At 42.5% G+C, this 22,753-nt stretch overlaps 1 protein-coding gene across 1 annotated transcript in view; it reads right to left on the reverse strand.

Annotated features, from left to right (window-relative positions):
• Positions 1-16,266: 16,266 nt before the first annotated feature.
• Positions 16,267-22,753, reverse strand: part of SEC63 (SEC63 homolog, protein translocation regulator) — a 60,284-nt gene continuing 53,797 nt past the window's right edge. The window contains exons 19-21 of the mRNA XM_027895416.1: positions 18,913-19,011; positions 17,974-18,078; positions 16,267-17,400 (exon numbers count right to left, since the gene is read on the reverse strand). Of these exons, the coding sequence (XP_027751217.1) occupies positions 17,257-17,400; positions 17,974-18,078; positions 18,913-19,011 (348 nt within the window). The 3' untranslated portion in view covers positions 16,267-17,256. The remainder of the gene's footprint in view (positions 17,401-17,973; positions 18,079-18,912; positions 19,012-22,753) is intronic.

Consider the following 22,753-nt stretch of genomic DNA (forward strand, 5'->3'; position numbering starts at 1 on the left):
CTTCCACACTCCATCACTAAAAAGCTCGTGTCCTTGGCAGCCTTTCTAATCTGAAGAACATGTGTACAGGCTAAATAACTTATATGATGGGACAGAAGCACTCTGCCTAATTGGGAAAATCCGTGTGACATCTGAATTAAAATACAAAGTCACCTGCACCCAGGGAGGACTGGGAGGCACCTCATCTGAATAAGGTCACAAAATCTGAATTTGCAAATCTCCAAGCCATATCCTAAGCTGGTGTCAGATGAGGCTGGAGCCCAGGAACTTATGATGATTTACACCAGCAGCTGACTGCCTGGTGCTTAGCTGCACCAGGGACTGACAGCACAGTGGGATGGAGGATGCTCTAAGTATTCCTGTAGCACAAAGATAGTTTTTACACTTCAGCTCTGCTCCCAGAAACAACATTCCTTCCTTTACTTTACCTCTTCCACTGTGCCTTAATTCAATTTGAAAAGACCTTGGTCTACCCTTGAGAAAAATGTCTTCATGACCCTCTTTGAAATAAACCCAGGATTAAACAGTGATCCCCCTCCAAACTGAGAATTCAAGCAACTTTCCTTCTGCAGCTCACCAGATTAACTTTATTCCTGCCACACGCCCTGCATGCACCAAACCCAAAAGCAACTTCTTTCTTCCAGACCGCTGCCAACAGATGAGTCCCAGGCAAAGAAACCAACCCTCACAGACATTCACCAGCAATGGAAAGGGGAACAGTGCCCAGATCTCAAAGGCAAAAATACTCACTGAACCACGCTGGGCTTCACCCTCTGTCAGCGAGCGGTAGGCTGCAGGCTGGGGCGGCAGCAGGGGCTTGAGAGCTAAGGAGGGACCGTCAGGGTTAGCCAGGTGCCCTCACACATTGCATCCCTGTGCTCTGTCCTCTCTGCAAGTTAGCTTTAAAACACCTGAAAAGACACACACAGACAACTGTGCTGAAGTGTGCTCCTTGGCATCTCTCGTAAGCAAGATGCCTGTTAGTCTCGAAGGAAAAACCCAGCGTATAAACAGTATCACTCCCTACAGTTTTCAGTTAAGGATAAAAATTCAACTTACCATCTGGTTTGAAGATATGAGGAGATTATAATTAAGCTCATTGCTCTATGATCTATACTAAACCCCAGAATATGTGATGTAAATACTCTTTGCTATGTATATTGCAACATTAGTGGCTTTTAAAATGGAAGAGGCATTTACCTGGCAGCAAAAAAACCCAAAAATGCCCAAACCCACTTTTTTGGAAAAGCCCAAAGCCACACTTCATGCAGAGTGCTCTGCAGTTAGAAGTCTTCACCACCTCGTTCAGACACACACACACACACATACACACACACAGACACGCTCCCGCTGCCGCGCAGCACAAGCCGGCAGCACAGGCGGATCTGCTGCCCCTCTCCTCACACCAACTGCTCCCAGGGCTCAGCAAGGGTGTGCTTTGGCAAAGAGAGTCTCCAACTGAGGAACTGCAAAGTTACCACGTACAGACAGGCAGAACAAGGACTGCTCCAACAAGGCTGGATGACAAACACCAGGCAGAGAAGAAGAAGAAGAAGAAAAAGAAGAAGCATGCTTTCCCCTTACCTATTGCTTAGGCTAAAACACTGAGCAGAGTCTTTAGAGAGCCCAGGCACTGGGACCCAAAGGGCAGAGGACTTTCAGCACAGTCACAGAGATCCCAGCAAAAGCCATCTTCTCCCTGTCTTTTAGGATAGTGTAAGTCTCCAGCAGCTCAGCTCTCCAGCTGCAAACATCTCATTAGACTAATGCATTCAGCACAGGCAGAAAACTCGATTTACCATAGCTACAGCAATGAATTTCCATTATGATGACAGCTTCAACCACATCATGTCCGGAAAAGCAGCCAACCACTGCCTTTTAAAGAACACACGCATTTAACACGCAGAAAACGAGGCCTGCGTGGTGGGTTTCCTTTCCCTTTGCAACTACATTGAGAAAAAAAATTGCCATTTCTTTTTATTTCAGGAACTCCGCAACCTGAAAGGTAAAGGCATTTGGACTCTTCCCACCCTTCAACCCCCCCTCAAAACGGCACTGCCTTTTGCAATACAGTGCATTGGGCTGCAGTGAGAAGAAGGGGTGTTTGCAACATTTCTGGTCTCACTACCCCTCCTCTGTTGCCATGGAAACCGGACTGTAGCATCAGCCCTTTGTCCCACTCCTGCAGCAGCCTGGCCTGATGCTGAGCTTATGTGATGTGCCACGGATGAGAAGGACCAGTCACTTAGTTTTGGATAATTTACATGGAAATTTGGGGAATAGCTCTTAGAGTCTTCTTGCTGGCAACACTAGGTGTGTGTGTACAGTGCTGTTCACTCACACACACGTGTACCTGTACACAAGCACACTGAGTCAGCTGTGAGGAGAATCTTACAGGTATGGCCAGACAATGATATCCGTAATACACGGAAATATCAGTTATCGCAGCCATGCCATGTCATTTGGACTGAATGCAGGAGCAGCTTTTCATTGAATTTCCAGTCACTCATCACGGAAGGCACCAGATCTTCCCTTTTTTAGCGCAGCACTAGCGGCTCTCACCATCAAAAAAAAAAAAATTTTCTGCAGTACGTATGATAAATAACGATCATAATAATCCTGCCATGCTCCATTGACTGTGCTAGATCAAATTATCCCAGCAAAGGGGCTTGTCACAGTTGTTTGTGAGTGTTGCACAGCTCCCCGCTGCCCACTTCACATGCTCACATATATTGTTACTCAGTATTCATGGCAAGCCAAATGTGCTCCTCACCTCTTTCGTTCCAGTCCCGTGAGCGCCTCATCAGACAGGCTTGCAGCCACTGCCACTGGTTCTGCTGGTTTTGTGGTTCCTGTGCACTGGTTTTGCGCTGGTCAGGCTTTATGGATTTTAGGGGAGTTACTTTCGACTTGCCACCACAGAAGAGGAGATGACTGTTAAGCCTGTTTTATTTACCGAGGAAGAAGAGAGAAAGCAAGAAACCACAAATCCTGGAACATTTGTAGCAATAAGAGCCTGGGTTTTGCTGGTGCCCTTCCCTGGCAGAGGGGAGAAGGGCAAGCACCTGCCCAGCAGCGACTGAGCAAGGTGAGATGCTCAAGCTCACTCCACCAGTCCCTTGCCAGTTCAGGAGGATGGTCAGGGTATTATTTGTTTCTTAGAGTCATGGCTAGAGAAAAACTCTGTACATTCAAATTAAAAAAAAAAAAAAAAAAAAAAAAAAGAGGTTTGGAAAATTCAGGAGAAACAAAGTGGCATTTATTCTCTTTTTTTTTCTTTATTACACTGGTATAAACTTGACAGACGTTGTAGGTGTGAAAAATATATTCACACAGAATTGGAACAACTGTTTTCTGTCTCCTGCTACTGGTGTATGAAACCCATGGTGCTCATGAATACACTGGGCAAGGATGTACACAAAGGCTCCTCAACCCAACCTTCATTCTGGCAAAGACCTCTAATCCCTCCTTTTCCCTCTTCTCTTTTTTTTTTTTTTCAGTGGCCCAGCATTCATGGATTCCCACACCAGCGTAAAATAGAGGCAACTGAAACACCATGCAAATTCCTGTTTCAAGTTCCCCAACAGGATAAATGGGGAAAAGTACTAGAGATTACAAAAAAATTGTGACAGGATCTTTTAAAAAGCTTCACTTCTCTCGAAAGCCATTTAAAATTTTGAGCATGAGTCTTAACCATCCCTGTCATTTCACATTGCCTCCACAGATGCATTTCTGCTGTGGCTTGTCACACACGGTGCTGTTGTTTGTGTCACACCACGTTACTGATATCATTTACCACGGGCGGGCTGGCACAACCTCACAGCACGGAGGCATCAGCTGTGGCCTCTCACAAAAAAAATATCATATTAATACAATGCAACACAAGAGCAAAGTGGGAATTTTGCTTTTTCATCACTGCTGTGGTTAATGCTGTGTGTAATTTTGCAGGTCTCAAACCAGCCAAATACCCACTGCTTTGCGAGCAAGTTCTGCTCAGTGAGGGATTGAAGAATTCCTTGGACTGTGCTCTTTGGAGGGCTCATTTGACAGCCTTGAATTTAAAGTTTAAATTAAAGGGTCTTGAATTTTGGTTTAAAACATACAGCTGGTCTGGAGAGTAGCTTAACAGCTGAAAGCAAGGGCAGGTGAAATAGCGTTGGGGGATTGGTTCAGTGTGTTTGAGTCTGCTATGGAGTCAAATGCAAGGCTCATTCCCAGATCTCAGGCTCCACAAAAGAGGAGTGAGGGGCACTGGGAGACGAGCCAGAGGTGGAGCCAAGGGGAAGGTTGTGCCCAGGATGGTGCAGGGGAACAGTCTGCCTGCATGCTTGCAGCGTGCGCATGTGAGTCTCGGAGCCATCTGAACAGCCACAGTCACCCACTGGTGGCTTCAACCCAAGGCTGGCCCTGTCACCCAAGGCTGGTTTACAGCCCCCTCACACATGCAGAGAGACATGCCTGACTTTGGGGTGAGGAGAAGAGTGGGTGGAGGAGGTAGGAGAGCTTAAAATTGCTGCCCAAGTAAATCTGCCAACCAAACACCAGAAATATTGTTGAGCAATGTAATCACTTGCTTCATTTCCAAATAAAAGGGAAAAAGATTATAATATGGGGGGGCTGGGGAGGGGGGGAAGAAAAGGTCTTGTTTATGTGAGGCATTAGATGTCACTCAGCCTCAAAAACAATCATGCTCTGTAAGCATAAGGTTTGCAAATGAAGGTGACGCTACAGAGGGATATTAAGGATCTCTGCACAGAGAGGCAGGCAGTAGCAGAGCAAGGAACACAGCTGAAGCCTCCTACCTCCTGTTGCTGCTTCCCCAACTATTTGAGCCGCAGGCCATCATCAATCTCCAAAATTATTTTTTTTAAATACAAATCCTCTTCATTGTGTCCTCTGTCCACCTCCATGTTCTTTTCATCAGTACCCTGATATTTGTATTCCACCTCATTTGTACTGATTATTTTTCAAACGTTCCCTCCACTACTTGTCTTCACAGCCTCCTCTGAACAGGAACAGCCACCTGATGTGGAAGTGAAGCTTTTGGGGCAGGTGATAGTATGGTGAGGGACGAAGGACCAGGGTTTTAATGATCAGCAGGGAGGCAGCTCAACACCCAAGGTTTGGACACGGATTTTTAAGTGCTGGATTAGCCCCTAGTTTGTCTGATCTCCTGGGCACAAGGGCTTTGCTAGTCTCCAGACTAGGTGGGTATCCTTCTGTTCCACATACATAACTTTTGCCATCGCATCTGAAATACCAGCAGCCACACGAAAGCCCTGCTCTGCTCTCTGCTGTAGGCTCCTCTTTTGGTAGTTCCATTGGTTGAGCTCTCAAACGCCCATTGCCATCCATGTAGCAATGGGGAACAGGTAGAGGAACAGCTCTTATCCTCAGGGTGATTTCCGTCACTCCCCCTAGGTGTCCTGAAACAGCCTCAAATTGGGCTGAGCCACCAGCTCTTGCTGAACTGCCCAAGCCGTTTCAGATAGAAGACAAACCTGGCCATGATCTGGGCTTTGCTGAGTATCAAAGAGGACCATTCTGGATCCTGACCTTGTGCCATTGTCACACCTCAGCCGTGGGCTCCGTGGCACAGCCAGCTCTGCAGCCATGTGCTGGGCAGTTTGGCACACATCACCACTCTCCATCCACCACCACTGTTAATAAACTTCCACAGATTGTCACTTTATTTCAAGCATTACGTTATAATTTAAATAACTTGATTCTTTAAACAATTACATTCAATTACCTTCAGATTTCCACAATTCATGGTAAGTGAGAAAGGAAATTAAATATCCCAGAACAGCCCAAGTGTGTGCAGCCCTACTTGCTATTTGGGCAGAAGATGAGCAGGGCAGGGGGGGCTTGGTGCACATCTTTCCACCTGGCTGCAGGGGTGACATTCCCCCTGTCAGTCACCGCAGCACAAATGGCAGCTGCCTGCCCAGGTTATGCCCTCTATGTGATTTTCCTCTGCATCTTTATTAGGCATTTCAGTTTAAGAGGATTTTAACCTATAAATCTTTCCAGACGATGAATCAAACTCATGACACCCACCCCGACCCTCTTCAACCCCCCCATGCTTGCATAGATACAGTTGGTTAAGTTATGATGGGGTCCAGTTTAAGGGAATGAATTTAAACAATTACCTTAATTACAAGAGCAGTATCATCTTTCAAGAAAGCGGGTCTCCAGGGAGGACAGCTGCTGAGAAGTCATTTAGACACGTGAACCTTTGAAAACAGCAGTGAGAGGAGCTGCAACTGCAGCCCTGGCTACCAGCATTCCCTGCTTGCACCCCAGCTCCTTCCAGCTTGCCCAGCAAAGGAATCGATGCGTGACAGCAGCTCTTGGGCAAGCAAGAAATCTCTAGGCTGCCAGGGCCCCACACCACTGCCAGTCACCCCCTGCCCAGCCCAGCCCAGCCCCGGAGGTCACCTTTTGTTTAGGCACTGTTGCTAAATGGAAGTAAAGCCACAGAGACTTTCAGACGCGCTCCAGCAATCTGCTCTGGAGGCTGAGCTGAAAATTAAGCCTATGCCCAAGGCAAAGAGAAATCCCAAATACAAGCCTGGCAGCAGCCTGGATGGGCAAGGGGTGGCAGGACAGGATTCCCATCCCCCTCAGATCCCCACTGAGCCCAGCCTGCACCCACAGACTACCCCACACTCCCCCTTCTTTCCCCTAGATGGGTTTTGGACCTGCTCTGCCTCCTCCATCCCTGGCACACCAGCCCCTGCAAGGTCACCCAATTACCTCCCCACCCCAACTCACTGCTCGCTTGAGGACATGATTATTTCCCAAATCACTAAACATCAGGAGCCGCTTTGTAATTTGCTTGGTTCTTTATTACATTTATTGATTTTAAAATATTTTAACGGCTCGTTTATTGCTGTGTTAAAGAGCTCAGAAAGGCAATAAAGCCACACAGCATCCTTAGTGATAAAAGAAATAATCCCTAGAGCTGCAGAAATCATGCCTTCTCCCTTCCCTTCTGAGTTTATTTCAAGCAAAAAAACCCAAGAGCAACTACACCCAAAAGGCCAAGTGCCTGGGGAAAATCCCATGCACCCGGAGTGGGCAGGTAGAACAAAGTGAAATAAGCTGTAGTCAAAGCTCAGGAGCTCCAAAGCAACCTGCTGCAGCTAAGAAACAAAGAAACCTTATTCATCCCCCAAGGTTAAGGTGCTTGACACACATGGTCATTCGTGATATGTTTGTTTATGTGACTGAGGAGGCTGGCCATGGACCATCTCTGTCTGGCCAGTGTCAGCAGTGATGATAAAACAGTGATGTGCCTCCAGGTCTGGAGCAAGGAGCTTGCATCAGTGCTGGCTAGGGTGCAAAACACTAACTTGCTTTTCTGCAAATATTTAGGAGCCCTGCTCTCCCCTTCAGCCCTGTCCCCACTTCCAGCATTGTGCATGTCACCCTGCGGGGTCACAACCTCACAGTTCAGCACCTGAAGGTCAATGGAGGTTTCTTTCACCCGTGCTGTCAGCAACCCAGCAAACCCTCTCGTGAAGAGACAGAAGTGGCAGAGGGGTGGCCCCACGGGGATGTATCTTTGAGCACCTTTCTCAAATAACTTGTCTCAAACAGCCTAACTTTCTGCACTAGAGATTACTGGGTCTGAGCAGTAATTAAAAAAAAAAAAAATCCTCCAATTGAGGGGTTTTGTTCCTTGGATTACTTTGCTGTTTCTACAGTCATTTCCACCCCAGAGACTCTCCAGGCACTTAACCAATTAAACACCCACAGCATGGCAGCTGCCGGCAGCTCCCTACTCTCCAGTGGGAGACCACGGCCAGCAAACGCCGTTCCTGGGTGAGATGCCATCAGATTTCATTGATCTACTCTCCATTCAGCGCAGACGTCCGTGGTCTGCTTCCCTGTGAGCCCCGCTCTGCCTTAGAGGTGCAAAGCCCGAGCTGCTGGGCTTGCTGCATGGATGGGATTAAAAGAGAAGCAAAGGCAAGCTGTTGTTCAGCAGAGGGGGCCATTCCCCCTCCCCAGCAGCTGCTACAGTGCATGCCATGCCTTTGTGTGGGCTCTTCCCCCTCGGGCTAGGGCAGGATCACACCCTCTCCAGCTTCCTCCCTTTCTTTAGGCTTGGAAAACTGCTCTGGCAGTAGGAAAGCATATTATTCCCATGGGGAAAAAAAAAAAAAAAAAAGACACTTCTGAATGCAAGTTAGCAGTGAAATTCTGAAAGAAATGGTGCTGAAGATGATAGGCATGGTGACAAAAATAGCCGATGAATGTCACACCTGAGGAGGATGAAGGTCAAGAAAGCCATTCCCAGCCAGGAATTCAGTCCCGAAAGTTTGTCTTTTAGTAGTCACTGAGACTACTGCATGGAGGAATCTGTGCTTCCACGGCAGGTCCTCCCCAGCAGTCACTGCATGTCCACGTCACATAGAAAGCTGTTCTTCCCCAGACTGAACAATTGCTCGCACATCAGTGAGAGGAAAGACAAGGTGTGATGGTGCCACCTCCTGCCAGAGGAGCACTGCATCTCACCAGCAGGGGTGGGCTGAGCTGCCAACTTCAAGCCAAACTCATCAGAGAGAAAGCCATTAGTAGCAACCTCATATAATAAAATTTTATCAAATATACAAGTCCAGTAGATTATATTTTCCTCCACAGCAAAAAGAGCAGTAAAGATATATGTCTCTATATAAGTTATGTTTGCATACTCCTTTTCCTAATTCAATAAAAAAATAAAATCTGTTGCTATCCAAATTCACTGTAATTATCTCTGGTTTTCTCTTGGCAAGTGCTATTTTTAGTCAATACACATGCATAGCCATACTATAGCATAGCTATTTTTTTAAATTACATATGCCAGCATAGTTTATAGATTTTAATTAGCTGGGGATTTGGATAGCCATCAGCAGTCAGGAGCTGCGTGTTGTTTGCATACAAACTCAGTCAAGAAACTTCCCTACACAGCGTCTGCTTGTACAATCAACGAGGGACAGACCCTTCCTAGGAGCCAAACTGCAGTACAGTGTTGAACCAAGGGCTCAAATGCCACAGCTCCTCACTTGGAGGAGAAAATGGGGGCCTAGGTGGAAGAGGGTACTTCGGTGATGAGCATGGATTTAGGAACATAAATGCAGTTCTCCACTTCCAAAAAACCTGACAGATGGGCAGATGGGACAGGAGTCCCTCCTTGGTCAGTAAGTCAAAGCACCACCTCCAACACTGATTGCAAAAACCCTTTCCTGCCCAGTGTACATCATGCATGTCCCCAGGCTGGAGGGAATACGGAGACCCCTCTCCATGGGTTGCTCCACTGACCTCCCATCAGAGGTCAGTGATGGTTGGGAGAGGCACAGGGAGCCCCAGCACACTTCCATCAGCTGTGATATCAGCTGTGATATCCATCAGCTGTGAGTAGGGGCAGGGAGCAGGGCTCTCTAAAATGCAGCTGTGCAGCCACCCAGGCAGCTGTGGTGCCTACACACAAGTTCACCTCACTGACAAAACTGACACCAGCTACATTTCTTAGCTATACACTATTTTTCTTTAACAACAACAACAAAAAAATTAAAATAATAATACTGCCAGAGATCAGAAATATATAAAAATTTCAGCATCCTCAGCTTCTGAGGATGATCTGTATCTGGATTTCATTTTACTAGGGAGTGAGGAAAGTACTTTGGTACAGTTTAGCCTGAAAGCACCCCAAAGTCGTGTGAAATTCAGAATCCCAGGTCAGGCTCTGTTGTCCTTCATCCACATGTAACTCTGCAAAGACTTGTTGAAGCCTTTCACAGGTGAGCAAATAACTGAACTAGCAAAGGAGGTTTAGACTCTGCAAATGGCCTCTGCTGTATGCCAGAGAAGGGACAAGTTTTTCTTTTTTCCAGATGTGAAATAGCCACCAACAGAGAAAAAAGGGGAAAACAAAACTAAACATACCAAACAGACAACAAAAAAACCAAACAAACAAAAATCAGAACCAAAACATACTTCTCAGTTGTAATCTGATCTGATTATTGCTTACATGCTAAACTTCAGAAATCATATTGTGACTACAATAAAACTAATCTAATTTTAGTGGTGATATCATTTGAATAAAGGCTTGATTTTAGGGTTTTCCTTATATTTTCCCTCCTCTGCTATTCTGACACTTCATCATTTTTGAGGCTGGCGTGATGTGCATACCAAAAAGCCTTGCCTGTGTCTAACGAGCTGAACTATTTTATTATTGCCTAGCCTACAACCTCGCATCTACAGAGACCTGGCTTACAAAGGCTGGTGTCAGCTTCCACATCAGTGCCGTTGAAATGTTTAACACTGAGCACTTACATAAAGATTCAAAGCAGCGTGGTGATTAATTGCTGTCACTCCTGCAAGTCTCCCAGGCTCACATTTGACCAAGAGGTCTGTGCTTCCCTTTTAAGAGACACGGGAGTTTGAACAACATTGCCCTATTTTTTGTTTTAATGGGCTTTTAGCAGCGAGTGCAGAAGCTGCTGCGCTGGGCAGGGCTGTCCAGGAGCGTGCGGGCAGCTGGAGCTCACCCGTGGCTGCTGATGCCCTGGTGACATCTCACAGACACCACTCAAGACATGAAATTTGAAAGAGGTTAGAGGTGAACCAGGCAAGAATAATGTCAGCACCGATGTTACAAGGAAGCAATGGACTGAACAAGCTAAGTTGCTTTCATCCCGGTTATTTCTCTTTTAAGTCTTGTGCTTCTATTGAGCTCATAATGAAGATGGTCCCCCTTGTCTTGCTACCTATTCTCTTCTTGCTTCTAATGCTCAGCTTGTCTCATTTACTTCCACAGTGCTCAATGCAGCACCCTGTCTGTTTCTGTGTGCCTGGCAGAGCCAGCTCTGGGGTCACTGTGAGGACACAATGTCATCGTGTGAGGAGCAGCAGCACCCAGCCATCCCCCACTAATATCCTCTTTCCAAGAGACAATCCTTCAGGAGGTGGGGGGCCATCATCCTGACTTCCATGGTTAGCAGGCAAAAATACCAAAGGAGAGAAGAGGTTCTTCGCTTGTCCAAAAGAGCCTGACCCTCCCTGCCCCAGTGCTGGACCCAGAGGTACTGGTTCTCAGGGTGGGGATGGGCTGGGGGACAAGCAGGTGACACAGATCATTTGTACCCCACTGCAAGGTGCAGCCCCAGCTGCCCTGCCTGATCACCTCTGAGTCTTATAAGCTTTCTGAGAGGTGGGCCAGAAGAATGAAGAACCATGTAGAGGAGTCTCCATATTTTAAATAACTGGTAATTTTTAGTATACATACTATAGATTAAATATGAATTTGAATGTAAAATATAATGGGGTAGCTTTTCATCTTATGAATGAACTCCTCAGTTCCCGTTGCAATGAGGGAGGTAAAAAATAAGAGAGATCAAATACACCTAACAAATCTACATCAGGAGGGAATCATAAAAAGATACAACCAAGATAAAACCTTATGTGGGGAAGTTAACTGCAAAGAGTAAATCCTCATAACTTCAGAAAGAAGTACCTGTACACAGCAGTCCCTTCTGCCCCGAGATGTTTAAGAGAAGCTAGTGATGTAAATGAGGTAGCTCAAATTTCCTCCTGATCGGGAAGCTGACACCCATGCCTTGTACATGAGGCTGAGAGAGGAACAGGCTGAACTGATCTGGAATGACCTGTGCAGCTGGGTGACATGGGTGGCCCAACAGCTGGGTGCAGAATGAAGCAAAAGCTGTCTCATTTCATCTGTTCACTTCAAACAACCAAAGCGATTGTCACCTGGGTCTCCAAACCTCACCACCCTGTCATGGACACTGTCTATTTTACAGCCATTACAACCTAATCTCAGCTAATGTGATTTACACATAGTAATTAATGGAGCTTCAGTGGTGAGGAAATTGTCATTCAGTTTGAGTTTAATTTACTGTACACACATATATTGGGAAACACAAATTCCATAGCTGTAATCTGGGCACAGAGAAAGGGTTGTATGGTGGGAAGGAAAAAAATAAACAGTAAGCAATACGCTGCTGGTCTTTCACACCTCCCACTCCGTGAGTGTCTCCTCAATGGGAGGAAGGCTTGCAAATAAATCTGGACATCTCAGTTTGGATACTTGGAGGTAGAAGGCAAAGTCCCACTGTCACTGCTATCCCATTTCCCAGCTGCAGGAAACATCAGCCTGGCATATTGGTGAGTATGGCCTCATTCCGATCCCTGCTTACGTTTGGGGTGTATATCCTTCGGAGACAGCAGAGTGGGTTGACGGGGTATAATGGCACAGGTCATAAAGACCACAAAAGGTGCTGTATCTGTGGCATACTTGTGAACAACTCCAGTGATGGAGAACCATGCAAAATCCAGGACAACCTTTTGCAGCAAGGACAGTGTTTCATTTTCAGCTACCTGAAGTTAAAGGTGGCCTCCTAACAGGTTGGACTTTGGAGTATGTAGTAACCATGCCCCAGCAAAGCCAAAAGCAATGCCTGGGTGATCCTCACTGGCCTGTGTGAGACCATAAATGTCCCAGAGGCATCAGGGTTTTCCCAGATCAGGGACTACCTTGCGGGAAGTACCTGCAAGATGTCCAGTTTTCTAGGGTTTCTCCATAGAACGCCTCCAGCTTTATGCCATGAAGCATCTAGCTATGTTGCTTGCCATAAAGAAAAGCATTCACACCTTAATTTAAAGTAAAGGTGGATGAATTAAAAGCAATTGCTCAAGGTGGTCCACGCAGTCTCCTTTGTGCCAATAAATTCCACACATGGAATGTAACTATAACCTCTTCCCTGTTTAGGGATTAGAGCATAATGTGGAGGGCTTATACACAGTGAAAGACTGAAAATTATTCAGTGCTTCCTGATTCAGCACACACGTGAAATCAAATTCTAGGTAGAGTGTATGCAATTTGGCTTAAAAATACTATCATTAGCTTTACAATCTACTGTGCTAATTAGATTTATTAATAGGTTTCATTGCCAATAACAGTTCTTTTATTTACCTGAATGATAAACATAAACAACTTTGGTAGAAAATTATTTCTACCACCTAAATAGTGTCAGTGTCAGCTCGAACTGCATCTTAAAACAAAACACCGACATGAAAGAAATGACGTGCAAACCACGAACATCACCATGATGTACCAATTTAGTATCCCAGCTGGAGGTCAATACTGGAGTCACACAAAGCTCTCTCTTCTGTTTGCTCCCAACACAGCAACAAGCACTTGCTTACCTTACTGAATAGAAATGAGTTTAAGCACGCGCTCAACCTCTAATCCAGCAGCTGGGTGCTCTGCCAAGCCTTCGACAAACCCTAAGAAAAAAAGAGCACCACTGTCACGCACAGATTTTGAGGATGATACTGCCAGGGGCATTTTCACATTTCCCTGCACAGAACATAAAACTCGAGTGATCACGGCACACTGTGGATGCCCACAAGGTGCCCCTGGTATCCCACAGACCGGCTCTTCAAGGCACGGCATCCTCATCGTAGAACCAACTAATGCATCTCCCCTTGCAGAGCTCAAAGTACAGCTGAATCAGAGATACCTTCTCAATGACCATCTTATGCAAACACTTTTCCAAAAACTAAAACAAAGCAATTTTTATAGCTCAAAACACTCATTAACAACCCATTTCCTCCTAAAAAAAGGAAGCTCTGCCTTTCTTTCTCTGGTAGGTTTTTATTTCAAAATAGTTTAATAATAATAGTACTAATTCCAATATTAAAATGGGTTTCCTTCAGCAGTTTTTAAATGAAGAGTCAGCAAGCAGTTTGGGGGGAAAAAAACAAACACAGAAATAGAGGGCATGCAAATATAACAGTAGAATTTCTTGAAAAGAAAAAAATAAATAAATCTCTATCTATGCTCTTTCCCCCTTCAGAAAGGAGAAACACAAAACCAAACCTACAGCTCAAAACACGGTAAGCACCCCCTGGAAGAATTCCAGGGTTTCCTGAAGAAATCCATGCCCCTGCCTCCCCCTGCCGAACGCAGACGGGAACTGCGCCTGCTCCTTGGGAAAAGCACCTTCTCTTCCCCTACAACTAAAGAGTTTTCCAACTCACAGGCACTTGCTAGTATTTAATTACTTTTAATATTAATCAAACTCTGTCAATGTTTTGTAGGGCAGAAGGTTAAATCAAATCACACAAACAAACAAGAAAAATCTCATTTTTATTAATTCTTCCTTATACCTACACCCATCCGCTTCATCAAGCAGCATTTATCTGCCCTAAATCTAATTCGTGGTGCTTCTCTCTACAAATGCAGCCACAGCAGCCCACACCCATACGCGAGCTGGGCCAGGAGGAGCAGGGACAGTCACACTGCATCACCCTCCTGCCTATTCCAGCAAAGTCCCATTTTTACCCCTCGGAAGTGCTGCAAGGCACAAAGGTATTTGCAGCATCTCTGGTGGGGTGGACAGTTGGGCTCTGCAGTTGCCCCCTCTGACCTAGAACATGGGGCTACGAAAAGGAGTGCGACAGCAGCAGGGCAGAAGCAAATCTATTCACACAAAAGAATACCAGCTGCTTCCCAGTTATGCTTGGGTCACTATTGCACAGGGATGGAAGCAGCAATGCAGATTTTATTTCTAGAACTTTTTTTTTTTTTGCTCTTCAGTTACTAGCCCAGAGTTTCAGAAGGTACAAAACTGGCCAAATTCATTCCTAAACCCTATCAGAAAATGAGTCATATACAAAATAGTGAGCACAAAATGCTGCTTCTTCCTGTAAAGCTTTTCCCATCCTGGTAACTCTTATGCAAGAGGGAGCTTGTCAATGCTTGAATAACAATTCAAATTTTTATTACAAAAGGGTTATTAATAGACACACCACACAACAGATGAACCAACAACTCAGTAATGCTGGGCATCTGCAGCTGGGGGGTTTCAACTCTGTGAAGCTCTTAAATACCTCCTCAGCCCCACTTTTGCATGTCTTGGAAGGTATTATAAAATTATGCACAACTACATAGCCAGCATTTTTAAAAGAAAAAGTATCAGCACGTCTTCTTCGTGTTATCAAGATTTCCAATACCACCACAATTTTTCTTCTCACATCTTCTATTAAGTTACCTTGACTATAGAGGAGACACATATTTGAAGAAGTATTAGATTTAGCCTCTGTTGGCTCAATAGAATTATCCTTGGTTTGCAAACTTTCAGTGTAATCCCAGCTGTCAGCTTTGATCTTTAAGAGGAAAACAGTTCAGTGTTCAGACCAGGGACATGAATCTTTTTTTTTTTCTTCTTAAAATCATTTCAGTGTAGTCACATCTTGCCAGTATATACCTTGACTTTAAACAGTAACATTTGGAGAACAAGCCCAACACGCCCCCACCCCCAAATGCTTTTATTATCAACTATATCTCCTAACTATAATCATTTTCTTGCTTTTAACAACTGCAGAATTTCACTGTGAGTTGTTCTGACAGAACGATGTAATCTTACCATTCATGTCACCTAGTTGCTTGAGAAAGAGTCACCAGATTTTTTTACTATCATTTCTCTCACCAATGCAGAATTTGGCTCAAAAGCCTATGGAATGCAACTACATTTTTTTGTTGTTATTTTCCTACTGTATTTTGCAAATAAAAACTGGAGTTAAAAGGCATCAAGCGTAGAAGCCATTTAATTTAAAGCTATTCTTCATTCTTGTGTTTGAACACCTGACACTGCTTATGGTTTTCAAGAGTTTTTTTCTGCACAATGTGCACTTCAAAAGTACTCTAAAAGATAACAATCTCATTTAGAACATCTTCAAATTTTATTTGCTCTATTGCAATTACAAAGAATATAACAATGTAAATTTGCATTTAAAGTGACAACCTTTTCTAATAAACAAGGTCACAAATTAGTGTGCACCTATTCCGATTTTGGGCAATTTTCATAGGATGGAATTTTTCCCTCATGGCAACTTGTCACATTTTACAGCATTGCATTTTCCTAATTCAATACACAGGAACAGAAATACATCTGTTCCTACTTGCAGAACACTCACAGGTATTTCTGAAGTATAGAAATGCAACATTTTCAGTAATTTTCATTTGTTTTATTGAGAGGAAGAAAAGGAAGAATCCATCCATGGCTTTTGTCAAGTCATACAATACACTAACAGCCCTGATTCTCTCCTCCCTGAAATTATTCTCTAATTAGACTTGATTTTTTTTTTTTTTAAACAGGAGTAGGGACAGAATCAAACAATCTGTCTTGTTTACAATCCTGCAGGAGACTGAGGTAAAAAAAAAAACAAAAACAACTCAGACAAAGAGGCACACTATTACAAATGCAAACAGCCATCAAATTGTCCAGTTTATTCATGGGAATTCAAAATTGATACAAAACATGCCCTCTAAGCATGTTGTATTTTTACCCTTTGAACGTTTCTGACGGTGTCAGGTAGACTCAGAATATACTTCAGCTTTCAGGATGTACCTTTTATAAAGGTATTACACAAAAGCCGCTTACTTACATAACACGTGGTCCCAAAACTTCTTTCAGACATTCTGTTTATCAAAAGACTCAGATCATCTGCTGACCTGATGAAATAAAGGCTTAAAAATGTTTTAAGCCATTAGTAAGTATCCTATGGCAGAGTCAAGAAAGTTTATGATTTCCATTATAATCTCGGGCATAAAAAGGCAACAGTCCTAAAAAAAGCAGCCCTCCAGAATATATGGAATGTGGCAATGGGTATGATGCCAATTTATAATGATGACATTAAGTAAAACAGATTTTTAAAGCTATGAATGATGTGAGCAGTATCACAGCAAAATAGTTAATGAATACCACAGAACCAATCAAGTTTGAAAGTTGAGCAGATGTTGTTTCAATCAGCAGAGATTTGTAATGTCAAATATACCAAAAAAATTTTCTAAAATAAATTCTTAATGCAGAAAAATTGTGAAAGTTTGCTCCTAGCTAATAGTACCTTTTATTTAAATTGGACCCCAAACTGATCAGACAATACATAGCCCACACTTTTGGACATTTATAATAAAAAAGCTTTTATTTTCAATTGAAACAAATGCACCATCCTGCACTTTGAAGGCTATAATGAGCCATAAGCATATTCCAAGGTGAATCAATGGCAACAGATTTGTTTCACCTCCACTGAGAAGTTACATAATGCACTCTTAATTGGTAAAGAAAATTTAAACTCAGCCTTCTCAAAGCTTCTGTACTGTGTTTCTTGGTTATTTTACAAGTTCCACAGTCAGACCAAGAGTTTGCAGTATGTGCAGATATTGTAGTCAATCAATAGTACTGTTTAACCATCGTCTTCCTCCTCTTCCTCTTCCTCCTCAAAACTGTCTTCAAAGCCCTCACTGTCTTCCTGGTCCTCATCACCTTCTATTGCTGTATCCCATTGTGGATGATTTTCTGGCACTGGTTTTGCCTCATGAACTTCCAGCTGCAATTGGATAAGGAAAGAGAAGAGGGGGAAGAAAAAGTTACAGGCAATAAACAGCAATTCAGGAAAACAAGCAAACCCACCCACCCACCCAAAACAAATGACACACCACACAAAAAGGATAGTTAAAAAACCAACCAACCAAACAAGAAAACAAATCCCATCTCACCCCAAAAATCCAAAACAAAACCAAGAGCTGCTTCCAGAAATACAGCATGCCAGATTTTTCTCATTAACTGTATGAATCTAGGACTAAGGGCAGAGAAATGCCATGGCAAACCTCAAGGTATACAAAGCCAGACCCAACCATACTGCAGAAATTGAATAAATGTTAGAAAAATGTGAATAAAATACATAGGCACTGGAAAGCGTCACAAACTTTAGTCCTGTTTAATCCATCATAAAATAGCAACTACTGACATCAGGCAGAAACCACTTGTAACTCCCTCCTTCCCACTTGTTTTAAAATTAGGACAGGTTGAATTCTTACAGATAACAGGACTTCTGGGGTTTTAATAACCATATGAAGTAGCTTTCAGTGTAATACAAATACATAACACAGTCAAACATCACCTTCAATGGTTTAATCTGGTCCAATCCCATATATGAATCCGATCTTAAATAAACTGTGTACTGATAGTTTCCAGGCTTGCCTGGTGCAGGGAACTTCAGCTCTACCTACAAAATAGAATTTATGCCGTAAGTTCTTACTGCTTTCAAAGGACACATTAAAACAAGTACCTGAGTACTCCAATGAATAAATACTACTACCAAGTAATATCTTTTTCTTAAAAAGTTTTAGTTTCTTAGTAGTGACATTTCTTTGAAAATCTCTACGCAATAAAACAGACACAGAAAAGAGTCACAACACCCAAGCACAAAACATTCCTGAATAATTAGTCACATGTTTTCTGAGTTAGACCAAGTAATTACATTGAGTACAGAATTTCACCCCCTGGTATGCTAAGTCTCAAAAACTCAAACAGGTTAAAATATTTAGTCTGCTGAAAGTATTATCTTAACTCTACTGTTATTTGAAATTGAACATAACATCCAGTTTGGAAGAACAACTACATTAAGTCTTCCTTTTACGGAAAAGCATCAAGAAGAACACAGCCAAAGGTTACAGTCTCAGAAAGGTTCACAGGAGCCAAAGCTAATTAATTTGTCATAGTCTCTGCTTTAAAGAAAGAGGACACTTAATATTTCTAACAAGTTTTATAACTTTAAGAATGTCATTGTATATGAATACTGGGTTTCATCAGCTTTTGATATCAGGAAAACATACTCTGCAAAGAAACTTGGAAGTCATCTTAAATTACTTTTTCTTTCTCCATTAACAATTTTCATAGTTAAAAGGCTCTTCCCTACTTTTATCAGGAGAGTAAAATTTGTTTTCCATCTTAATACGTAAGTATTAAAAATAATTAAAATCTAGATGTATTTGCATACCATAGACACTTCAATAGACTTTTCTAATACTCCAAAAAGAAAACTCTCCCAGTACTTTACCTCTTCTTTATCTTTTAGTGTACAAACGTGATATGGCATACATATTAGCATCTGCTCCTTCCGATCTGCAATATAGAGCCACCACCATTCTTGCTTTTCCTTTCAGAAGGGGAAAAAAAAAAAAGAAAGAAAACAAAAACACCAGGATTATTGAAGTCATAGAAAATTATGCCCCTGCACTTTATAACAGGTAATTAGGAATTGCTGATCCTTGTAAGACAGACAGAAAGGAGGCAGTTTGTGTTCTGTGGGTTTTTTAAGCTCTTGGATATGCATGAGTAAAATATATAGTATATACTGTACACTAAAGGCAAACAGATTATCACAAGTGACTGCTGGTCTCCAAAGGCTTCATTCCATATATTTAACTTAAACTACTATGTGGGACATGGAACCATTCCGAAGAATTGTGTTCACTGAGGGTTAATGAGCAACTTGATGCAATATACTACTACCTTAGATCCTTCTACAGAAATCCAGCCTGGATAAAAAGTTCAGCATATAAAGCAAGGAACACCTAGAGACAGATAAAGTACTCTTCCCAGTAAAATCTTTTTCAGGCAAGTGTACTTTACCCACAGCTCCCCGCTCCAAAAAGTGGGAATCTGCTGAAAAATGAAATTGGAACCTACTGAGATTTCACTTCGAGGAAGTGACTCAATATCAGTCAATACTGATTTATATTTGTAAAGGATACCCAACAACTGCTGCCTATCACACACAGCTTTCAAAATAGCTAGAGGTCTCAAAGGTTTTGCCACTGCAAGCACCAAAACAGAGTTCCTAAATAAAATGAAATTAAATGAGTGTGGTCTTTCATAAAAGACAGAAACACTGTAAAAAATAATAGTTTTTCCTTCAATTGGAGTCAGATTTTTAAAACTGTGGTTCAGTTCAGCAGCACAGACACAACGACTCTCAAATGGGAAAGACAGTTCTTCGGCATTAACTGTTCTTCATTTAAACACTACATCTCTTTGGTTAACCCTCTGGCACTCATTTTAAGCAAAATCCACCTTGTTTTAGTAGAAGCTGAAACCTTTTTGTTGTAAAAAAGCTAGTTTAGTACTACAAAGCAAGTTTCCATTCCTTCATCTCCTTAAGTCTTTTTTTTAAAAGAAGTGAGAATAGTGGGGGCATGAGGGGGAAGACTTCTTCATGATGAAGTATTTTAGTAGATAGGTAATAGTCATAACAACATAATCTTGCCCTTCAGGGAAAAAAGGAGGAAACACACACTCCTTTTACACAATTCAAATGTCGATCCATGTTTCCAAAACAATTTTTATCCACCCCTGATGGTTTGGTAACTGGTGACATCTATAACAGACTGAAGCCCTAAAGAGTGCATGTCAGAACTCCTGTTTGGAGCAGTCAAAGCTCCAAACCAGGAGGCCAATTATTACATATTTACACCAAAACCAATCAGGTAGTTGTTTCAGCGTCACATAAAAAGTGGTTGTTTTGTTAAATTTTTAATCTAACAGCATTAGAAGGAATGAATTAATGGATACAGTGGACTTCCACACCATCACTGATCATCTAAATTCCACTGATGGGAAGTAAATGCTGTTAATATGTAGAATTTGAAGAACTTTTGTCTCTACTGAAAGAATCAGAAGTTCAGTAGTTTAAGATATTTTTAACATTTCAGAAAACAATGTCTGGTGATCTGAAATTTAAATAATGTACATTGAAAAGTTACAAAAGATGAATTAACTCCTTTTCTCTTTTGAAGTGACTAAATGTTATGCTAGTAATAACTATCACAATCTCACTGAAATATTCAACTATTTACAATAGCAAGACAGTCACACCAACCATCAAAACACCCTGATGAGCACTATTGAGTCCCAGAATACAGAAAGGTAAAATTAACTCAATATGTTAAGTGACCATTTGACAGTGTATAAAAGCAAAAGCAACTGCATCACAGTAAAGCAACAGCACTCCTTCCTGTTTTTGGAACTGGAACTGTGAACAGGACAAAAACCTATTCCTATACTATTTAAGACCACATGTAGCATTCTAAATTCTTACAACTAATCCAAGTGACTTTCTTAAGGAAAAACCACCCCATGTGATTAAAAAGTATAAGTTATTTTATCTGTAAGTTTCAACAGAAAATATACTGTCAATCTCCTTGACAGCAGTAGCAAAGAAGGTTCTTATGCAGTTGGAGTGTTTATTTCCTAGCCAAGAGGCCTCTAGGAATAGAAAGATGAACAGTATAAATAGTACAGACGAACAAGAGCCACAAGCTAGGTCCATTACAGAATGGCTACTCAGCATTTTGGGCCTATAAAGACGTTCACCAGAGAAAAAAAGCATCTGCAGTTGTATCAATATATTATTTTTGATGTTACCAAAACACTGGGCTGACTGGCTATACATTGTGTATGTTTCCATCACTCCCAATGGTAAGTAATCTTTATTTTTTTTAAGAACAAAGATCAAAACTGCCAAGTGGATTTTCACAAAAACTGGTAAAAAATAACAACCAAGGGGGGAAGAAATACCAGGTCAAATGACATTCATTGATCTAATGATCAAGGAATCTATCTAGCAAACCACTTGGAAGCAAAGCTATTGACCCCAAAGTGCCATCGCTTTTTTACAGAAAGGACAACTGTGTAGGAGTGGCATTTTCCCCCCTCTTATTGGGTGGAATTTAAAGTCTATGCCTGTGAGAATCTGGCAAACTAACAGGCAAGTGGGCAAAATGCCCTTTAACAGATGGGTGCAAGGTTTGGCATGCCAGGGAACCAGTATGTTCATGAAATTGGAACATCAAGGCCAGTTTCTACCTAAAAATGTCAAAACTACAATCTGTGCAGTTCCTGGATCCATGGGTTCAGGAGCAAAAGATAATTATTTAGGAACCTGCACAAATTAAAGACACATCTCTGGCAGAGTAATCAACTGCCCCAAAACTTGGATGAAACAGCAATAAGGCTTTCTCCCGGGGACAAGTATATTAGGCTCAGCTACACTCAAACATCTGCAAGTTCTGGAATACACCATTTTATTCTTAACTCTGCATCTCTGAACTGGCCATGACCACAATACGTGCAATACTCTAACAGATGCAAAAAAAATCCCCAGAGAGTACAGTAGATTTTGTTCTTCGGATGTTGCAGATCACCTCTATCTGAACATGCTCCAACTGCAGCTACAGCACCACACACAGCTGCATTCAACTTTCATGAAATCCACAAAGAAAAGTTGAAAATTTACAACTGCAGTGCTGTGAGAGAACACACATGTATCTTTCAAGTTCAAGTATTTAGTTCAGCCCTAGAATTTTTCTAGCAGTGAACTGTATTTAGGTTTTATCATAAAACCCATCTGTAGCTTGGGTAGACGCAGCTGAAGCTTATGCAGCTTGGTACAGAGTACAAGTATAAGCAAAATCTCAGAAGGAACCCTCAAGTGCATCAAAAGAGAAATACACCCCTGAGGCACTGGGCATTGCACATACTCGTTCTCTGAACTTCAACTGATGACCAAAGCCAGCTGCCTTCGCAGCAAGGAGGTATTAAGACTCTGCAGCATATTTGACATGATCTAAGGCAGCCAGAAGAGCAAAATGCCAGTACACCTTTTTCTGTTATGCTGGTGTACTTCTGGAAGCTGTACTGAGAGATGAGAGCATACCCAACAGCGTCAGGAAAATACAGCATTAAGATCAGCCATTGTGAAACTAGATGTCAAAAGGCCAGACAGCTCTCAGCTAAGGCCTTCAGGAAATCAGTGTATTTGCTTTATTTGTATACCCTCTCTAGGTCCTTAGGAACAAGGTCTTGCTTCCCACAATTTGCTTTCCAATGATTACACTAGG

This window comes from Empidonax traillii, unplaced genomic scaffold, assembly GCF_003031625.1.
Source record: "Empidonax traillii isolate 1590-97213 ecotype Southwest subspecies unplaced genomic scaffold, ASM303162v1 scaffold16:size2589160, whole genome shotgun sequence".
Taxonomy (NCBI): Eukaryota; Metazoa; Chordata; class Aves; order Passeriformes; family Tyrannidae; genus Empidonax; species Empidonax traillii.